Source organism: Mus pahari, chromosome 3, assembly GCF_900095145.1.
Source record: "Mus pahari chromosome 3, PAHARI_EIJ_v1.1, whole genome shotgun sequence".
NCBI classification, from domain to species: Eukaryota; Metazoa; Chordata; class Mammalia; order Rodentia; family Muridae; genus Mus; species Mus pahari.
In genome coordinates, this window is record NC_034592.1 from 88,773,110 (window position 1) to 88,782,040 (window position 8,931).

General features: G+C 43.7%; 1 protein-coding gene across 3 annotated transcripts in view; it reads right to left on the reverse strand.

The window, feature by feature from the left end:
* Positions 1 to 4,179: 4,179 nt before the first annotated feature.
* The window catches only part of Tcp11l1 (t-complex 11 like 1), a 35,952-nt gene continuing 31,200 nt past the window's right edge, over positions 4,180 to 8,931 (reverse strand). For 2 of the 3 annotated variants that reach the window (XM_029537073.1, XM_029537074.1), the window contains exon 9: positions 5,224 to 6,471. In XM_029537073.1, the coding sequence (XP_029392933.1) occupies positions 6,269 to 6,471 (203 nt within the window). In that variant the 3' untranslated portion in view covers positions 5,224 to 6,268. Of the gene's footprint in view, positions 6,472 to 8,931 lie in introns of all 3 variants that reach the window. The other variant, XM_029537072.1, reaches the window with a different exon arrangement.

Genomic DNA, 8,931 nt, shown 5'->3' on the forward strand with positions numbered 1-8,931 from the left:
GCCAGCCTGGTCTACAGTGAGTTCCAGGACAGCCAGGGCTACACAGAGAAACCCTATCTCCATAAACAAAAACAAAACAAAAAAGAAAAGAAAAGAAAAAAAAAAAAAAAGAACCACAGACTACACAGGTTATCCCAAACCAGACACTACATTGACTGAGTTTCCAAATTTGTAAGGTTTGTTTTGGGGCAGGGATTGGGGAAAGGAGACACTGCTGATGTTATAACAACATTCCTACACTTCTTCTCTTAAAATGGCTGACTAAGCCTGTATGGGTAGAGCAATGTCCCTCCTGCCATGCAGGAGGAAATGCAACAGGCAAGTGAGCTTCCTGCAGAGGCACAGTTCCAGGGCTTTGTCTCTGGATGGCTTCTTGCTGCTGCTGTGCCTCCTCATGCTTGTCACTGATGTGTTCCTCCTGTATCTAGTATGGTGTGAATGGGTGTGGGGAGACCCTCACTGTCTATAGTTTGGTGTGACTGCTCCTTGGGAGACTACCCACTTTACTGGGCAATTTTTCTGCAGCTCAATATGAAGATGAACTTCCATAAAATATTTTATATGAATTAATAACTATGGAATTCATGACTTAAATAGTTTTAAGAAGTTGAATAGTTAATAGAAAGTTTAAGGAAATGGTTTAAGTTGTTTTGCCAAAAAGATATAATAAACTTAGAATTAAGAGTAGAAATGTTCCCCTTCCCTTGTAGGATAGTGAGGGCTGCATAGGTTGGAATAGGAGCACAGTGAGCTTTCATGCATTACAAGCACATAATTGGGAGAAAAGAACAGGCTTGGGACAAGTTAATGACCAAAGAAGGCATTTCATTCTAGCTTAGGTCTGAGTTCCTGGATCTTGTCATCTAGAGATATGGTCAGATTTCGGTGTGTGCACAAAGTACAGGAGGACGTGAACCAAGGGTAAGTAGTTCCATGATGAATATAATAGAGAATAGATGGTTAGCCAGCTTAGAGAAAGACTGTAAAAACAAGACCTAGGATAGGTGGCCTAGTTCTAGGTAAATACAAACTGTCAGCTACACAGGGAAACTTGTTTCTAGTGTCTTGGCTTGCTTAAGCCTTGTTAATCCATGACAAAAGGATTATAGCTTTGGGGTTTGAACTTACAGAGAGAAACATAGATGGGAGACGTTTAGTTAGGTATGAGTTTCAAAAGATAAATATATAGTCAATTCTGTTGTAATTTCCTTTGTATAATAATTTTATTCTGTTTTGGAAGAATATGTTTTTGTAGTGATTTAGAGAATATATAACTTGGGGCTATGAGGTAATCCTTGTTATTAAAGAGAGAATTTTTATCTTAGATGATACAAAAGGACTAAGAGAAAAAATAAAGTTGCTGGAGCTTGCTCATTAGAGCTTTGCTCCATCCACCAAATATATGTATATGTACATATATGTATATGTGTATGTACGTACATATGTGTATATGTGTATGTACATATGTGTATATGTATATGTACATATGTATATATGTGAAGTTGTTGGAACTTTGTTCTCTCCAGCCAGTGTGTATATGTGTATGTATGTATATAAAGTGGATGGAGCTCTAAGTCTGCTTCACCCATCAAGAGAGAGAGAGAGACAGTGTGTGTGTGTCTGTCTGTGTGTGTGTCTGTGTGTCAGTGTGTGTGTCTGTGTGTCAGACTGTCTGTGTGTCTGTGTGTCTGTTCTGTCATCCTTTTTGCAAGCCCCAGAGAATCCCTCAGAGAAAAGTCTGCTGAGTGGTCAACACTAACTCTACACCCACCTTAGTTTACCCTGGATCTCAAAGCTGGTAAGTAAATCACAGGCTTGCCAGGTCCTTTCCAGCACAAGAAAGTGAAGAAATTGACCAATTATTAATAGGAAATGTGTTAGAAGCCTCAAATTTTCATGAAAAATACCATGTTAACAAAGAGTAAAGTTTTAAAGTAAACAATTTCTAGCATCTGTCAACAAGCCAAGGAAATGATAAGAAAGTGTCCTACTTGTTTTCTGTATAATCAAATTCCATTACTTGTTGGAAGTAACCCTAGGCATACCAAAAGAAATAAAATCTGGCAGATGGTTTTATTTTGAAGAATTTAGAAAACTAAAGTTTGGGGCTCAGTGGGTAAGAGCACTGACTGCTCTTCCAAAGGTCCTGAGTTCAAATCCCAGCAACTAAACTACATGGTGGTGGCTCACAACCACCCATACTGAGATCTGACGCCCTCTTCTGGTGTGTCAAAAGTCAACTACAGTGTACTTATGATTAATAATAAATAAATCTTTTAAAAAAGAAAAGAAAACTAAAGTTTGTACATCACATCATACCATATACATATGCAGGGTTTCAATGGACAACTGCTTTGAATTCTGAAAGAGCCGATTCTTCAATTACACATATACTGGAAGTAATGGCTATTGTGGGGATACCTGTAGGAATTAAGACTAACAATACCCCACATATGTTTCCAGTAAGATGAAGCAATTCTTTACATATTATAATATAAAGTACATTATAGGTCTACCACAAAATTCTACAGAACAAGCAGTTGTAGAAAGATCTAATTGTACTTTAAAAGAAATGGCTTATAAAACTAAGAGGAAGAATAAAGACCCAGGGATAGATTAAACAGTGCTCTGTTAACTTTAAATTTTCCGAAAGTTTGTAAGAAAGGAATAATAGCTGCTGAGAGACACTGGGTTACAGAAAAAACAAAAAACAAAAAACAAAAACTGTGGCATCAAATCAGCCTATACAATATAAGGATGTAGTAACATCAGAATGGAAGGAAGTCAGTGAAGGTTTTGCATTGGGGACACAAATTTGTTTATATTTCCACAGGAAATGAAAAGCTGTGAATTGGGGAGAGGTCTTCTGAAAACCTTGGCCACTGACCCTAAAAAGAGCAAAGAAGGAGAGCCTGGCCAGTCACTGCCTTCCCCTGCCAGCCAGAGAAGCCTGGACAAGAACCGTTCAGCACCCAACCACTGAGAGGCCTATGAGCAGGACTCTGGCCTCCTGCAGTACAGAGCCAACCACAGTGCAGAGCAACAACAGGCCTATGAGCGGGACTTAAGACACATCTTGCATACCCAAGTTGGGGCTGCAAGCCAAAGGTTCATAGAACTAGGGGTGGAGGTTTAGAGACTTCAGTGAGGAACTCCAGAACACAAGATGCTAGAAGATGAGATGTCCAGGAGTATAAAATGTTCAAGAAGCAGTATCCACATTACAGGAAAGAGAAGCAATGCTGTTGGGTTTTTACCTCAGTTGTGCATATGCTCCTGAGGGATCAACAGAAAGATCACATCAGACAGCTGAGAACCCTGGGAAAGACACTGCAAAGAATGGAGAAGCAGCTTCAAAACTGCATAATTAGTAGCTAAAACAAAGAGGGGAAATAATATGATTTATTTTGTGTTCCTGGCCCTTTAAAGGGTCCCCAGCTAGTCAACTGACTCTTTGGGAATGCTTACCTGTTAGAACTGCTTGACCCTATGACCTTTAGTGTTGGTTTCCTCTTGTACTTCTGGGAACAGAAGAGGACATAAAAAGCCAGGAAAGGCTGGGAAGGAGTCCAGGAGACAGTAGTAGGATTGGAGAGAGAGAAAGGGAGTACGGGGAGAAGAGAAGGATCCCAGAAGTCAGGTGATGCAGAAGAGAGAAGACTGAGTAGGGCTCAAGAGGAGAGTGAGTTGGAGAAGGGGCTCCTAGCCAGAGAAGATACTGTTAGGAGAAAGAAGAACCCACACAGATCCCACACAAAGTAGCAAAAATAAATAAAAGCTACATTAGACCGTTAAAGACATGGGAAGTACCTGTGGATGAACAGATAAGGAATATGACCCATATTGGTTCTAATGTACATCATGTTGATAGGTCAAGCTCTAGCTAGTGGTCTCCAATAATTAAAATGCCCTGTGCTTCAATTGTGGGAAATACGGTCAAAGAGATTGTGACCAAACCAAAAGCCTCAGATCTCAAAATGGTCAGTCCATTAACTTTGAGAAATATGGTACTTTGCACTGGGAAGGGGCGTGAGCAGTTTCTAGGGGCAATGGCTTTCTTTTTTTTTTTTTTTTTTTTTGGTTTTTTTCGAGACAGGGTTTCTCTGTGTAGCCCTGGCTGTCCTGGTACTCACTCTGTAGACCAGGCTGGCCCCAACTCAGAAATCCACCTGCCTCTGCCTCTTGTGCTGAGTGCCACTCAGCCTGAGTGCTGGGATTAAAGGCATGCGCCAGCACGCCCGGCTGGCAATGGCTTTCTTAAATCTCAAGCAGAAGGCCTATGCGTCCCAGGGTGTATAAGCAAAGTGGCAAAAGCTGCCGCTGGGTTCAGAAATGCAGATCCAAAAGAGATATTCAAGGTGATTCAGTTGGGCAAGGGCTTTCGGGTCTGGCTCAAGGCTCTGCAGCAGAAATGACCTCCCAAAGATTCATTGTGTATCCAGGAGTTATTGATCAGATTTCAAAAGAGAAGTTAAAATTATGGCCTATGTGAAAAGACATGCAGCTTAACACAGGTGACAGGACTGCTCAGCAGTTAATTTCCCTACATCAAAGGCAAAGCCATTCCAGTAGAATGAACAGGAGGGCTTGAAAGGCCTGGAAAATATGTTCTGGCAAACAGTTACTAATGACCAGAAGCCAAAATTAAAATGGCAAGTAAATGATATTGAAATAGAAGGTTTGGTGGATACAGGAGCTGATGTAACCCTCATTTCACAAAAATCTTGGCACTCAGAACAGCCACTTCAAAAGGTTTAAACCCAGTTTCTAATAACTGGAAAGTTGTCTCACGAAAGTTAAGTTCCTATAACCATGGTGTCTGGAATTCTGGGAACTTTTCAGAAGTTATATAAACACTGGGGCACCAAGAAGCAGGGTGGGTGGTTGCTGGTCATTAAAGGAAGATGGAGAATGGTTGTGGTCTGTTAGTAGCCACAGTCAAAAGAAAGATTAAATTCAGGGACACCCCCCATCCTTATTTCTCTCCTATCTAGTGTTATGAGAGAAGCGAGGGGGAGGATAGAGGGCGGGAAATAGAATAACCCACAAAGTTGCAAAGACCAGCTATAGCATGTTACCGTGCCTGGCTTCATCAGCTTTAACTGCCACAGTCAAGGCTCAGGAGTACTTCTGTAGAAAGAACAGTATTTCTGTTTTGTTTTGTGAGACGGGGTTTCTCTGTGTATCCCTAGCTGTCCTGGAACTCCCCATTCTATTGATCAAACTGGTCTAGAACTCAGAGATCCACGTCCCTCTGCCTTCCAAGTATTGGGACTAAAGGTGTGCACCACCACACCTGAGTTTAAGTTGGAATCTCTGGTTCCTAAGCTGCTTCTGAGTTCCTGGGCACAAACAATTCTACCTTTTAAAACTGAAGCTCCAGGGGCTTATGGCTTCTCAATACAGGTGTGTGTGTGTGTGTGTGTGTGTGTGTGTGTGTGTGTGTGTACATCCTTTGTTGTTAGATGGGAGAGATCAATCCCAGGGCCTCATGCAGGCTAGGCGATCACTGGCCACTGTACTACATACAAGCCAACAAAACAAGCTTTTAAAAATCAAGTTCTATCCATTGGGTTTGGTGGCAGAGGCCTGTAACCCTAGCATTTGTAAGGCAGAGGCAGGAGGATTGCTGGAAGTCTGGGACAGCCTGTTTTACATGAGCAAGTTCCATTCCAGCCAGGGGAGTACATATAGAGATGCTGTTTCAATAACAATAGAAAATAAATTATTAAGTAACTCTGCTGTAGACCAAAGGGCTCTGGAATACTGTTAGGCCAGACCCAAGAAGCAGTAAATGGATAGAGTGGGAAGGAGCCGGTTCGGACACTGTAAGGCTATAGACAGCCCTGTCAAAAAGCACCCACAAGAAGAGTAGTGGGAGGGAGGCTGTAAACGGGACAGAGGACAAATCTTGGCTTATGACTGCCAGCACAGAGCATCTGAGAAAGAATGACCTTTGAGAGACAACTGTCTCAGGTTTCTCGGGAGAAGCGGCTCCTCCAACCTGAGGAAGCAGGAGCAGAGACCGAGGCAGCCAACTGTTGAAGGCTCTGAGCTCCTACAGACTCAAGAGAACCAAAGCTCCTTAGGTTTGTAAACTTGCACTCATACATACGGTCCTCAAGACAGAATCCAGTGCATCCTTCAGTCCCATGGAACCAGTGCTATTAAACAGGAATGTACCGCATGCCACCATTCTCCACAGCTCAGCACGGCACTGCGAGAGCGGGGTCTGAGATGATGAGAGCTGCTGTGGCAGCTGCGCGCCTCAGGAGCGGAGGAGGAGCTTACTAAGGATTGCATCGTAGTAAGGACAGAACACCATCTTGTTATAGTTGACCAGGCGCACAAATTTCACAGCAACTTCTTCCAGCTCTTTCTGAATGGGACCCAATCCCCCGGGCACAGTAGGCAAGGACTTCTGATGACCAGAGGCAAGGTATGTCTCCAAGAAGGTCAAAATGCGGGACTCTGTGGCAAAAGGGAAGAGTAATCAGGGTTGTCTCTTCAGGGTGACTTTATTCATGTCTGATTAGGTTTCAGTTAAGGGAGTCATCACTTTTTTTTTTTTTTTTTAAGATTTTTTTTTTAAGTTTTTTATTTATTATTATTATATCTAAGTACACTGTAGCTGTCTTCAGATGCACCAGAAGAGGGCGTCAGATCTNATTANNGATGGTTGTGAGCCACCATGTGGTTGCTGGGATTTGAACTCAGGACCTTAGGAAGAGCAGTCGGTGCTCTTAACCACTGAGCCATCTCTCCAGCCCGAGTCATCACTTTCTTAGGGAAGTCTTTCCTAGTCACCCCCAGATCAGATCCATGCAACTTTGCACTTCTGAGGCGAAGAACACATATGTGCACACACGGAGTCTGCGGTAGCATGCTCTGCTTTAAAGAGGATCAGGCCACCGAGGCCACACTGGCCACTGCCACAGGGCACACATGCACATTGAAAGAAAAGAACAGCAAGAATAAGTTCAAATGTGGGGGCGGGGCTGGAGGCATGGCTCAGCCTTAAGAACACTGGACTAGCCGGGCAGGCATGGTGGCGCACACCTTTAATCCCAGCACTCGGGAGGCAGAAGCAGGTGGATTTCTGAGTTCAAGACCAGCCTGGTCTACAAAGTGAGTTCCAGGACAGCCTGGGCTATACAAAGAAACCCTGTTTTGAAAAAATCAAAACCAAACCAAACCAAACCAAAACAAAACAAAAAAAAGAAACACTAGACTACACACACACACACACACACACACAAATACATAACTTTCATCCCAGCAGAGATAGACATATCTCCATGAGTTCAAGACCAGCCAGACCTACATAGAACCCTTGTCTCAATAAATACATAAAATCTTAGAAAGAAAATGTTCAAAAAAGTAAAGATGGTTGAATATACAGCTCTGTGGTGGAGTGGATGACTCTGGATTTAATTTCCAGAACTTAAAATATTCGAAGGGAAGAGAAGGAGGGATGGAAGGAAGATGAATCTTGTCCTGCTAACGTCTGCTATCTGTCATGATGGAGCACAGGCTTCCTTCTTTGATGCCCACAATGGGAGTCCACAGAAGTCATTTGTGGTCTTGTTCAATTTAAGAGGAACGATTTTGGTTGATACCTTTCAGCCTTGCCTCTTGTACTGGGATACCCTCTCAAGTACAAACAAAAGAACTCACGACACAAACACACCGACAGCTGAATCCTACACTTCTCCATTCCTAAGGGATCTGGTTCCCCTGAAGTTCCTAGAGCTGGAGGCTCCCCAGAATCAGAATTCTGTCTCATTCCCACCCAGGACTGCTGTCTGTAACTACTACAAAGCCAGACAGTGGTGCTGCACACTCAGGAGGCAGAGGCAGGCAGATCTCTGAGGTCGAGGCCAGCCTGGTCTACAGAGTTCCAGGACAGCCAGGGCTACACACAGAAACCCTGCCTCGAAAACCAAAATAAGACAATGAGACAAGCAGGAGCACGGAGGCTTCGGGCGCTCAAAGGCCTTCCCTGGGAGATAGAATTCTCTGATTCAAAGAAGCCGAAGCCGCCTCCTCCTCCTCCTCCTCCTCCTCCTCCTCCTCAGTGGCCCCAGGCTGAGTTGTGGCTAACACAGGGCTGGGTAAGGCAGACTTCGAAAAACTGTCTTAATTTTTTTAAAAATCCACAGTATTCATTTTGTATAAAATTACTTAGTAACAAGGATTGGAGTTAAGGTCTGTGACACTAGAGTCAGAACCTTTGAGATAAGGATGGGTTCTGGTCCTTGCCTGTCCTTCTGGGCAGCCTCACCACACTCTCCTAACCCAGCAGCCCTCAAAACCAACTCATGCCAGGTGTGGTGGTGCACGCCTTTAATCCCAGCACTTGGGAGGCAGAGGCAGGCAGAGTTCCAGGACAGCCAGGGCTATACAGAGAAACCTTGTTTCAAAAAACAAACAAACAAACAAAAACCACTCGCATTCCATCAAACCCTCTGGGAGTCGGTTGCTGCTGTGGTCACTGGCTATGGTCCCTGGCTGTGGTCACTGGCTGGTTTAAGGGAAGGTTTCACTATAGGTCTCAAGCTGGCCTGGAACTTACTATGTAGACCAGGCTGGCCTCGAACTCACACAGCTCCATTTGCCTCTCTCTCCTGACTGCTGGTTAAAGGACTGTACTCCATGCTCAGCTTTGTTTTCCTTTGAGGGCCTGCCCTCCAGCCCTCTGTTCTAATCACTGTATCTTTATTGTTGCTTACGCAAGTTAAAGTCATCTTGGAAGAGGAAACTCAATTGAGAAAATTCCTCTGTCAGACAGAGACAGGTTTGTGGGATATTTTCTTTTCTTTCCCTTCTTTCCTTTCTTTCTTTTCTTTCTTTTTCTTTTCCAAGAGAGGGCTCCTCGCCGGGTGTGGTGGTGCACACCTTTAATCCCAGCACTCGGGAGGCAGAGGCAGG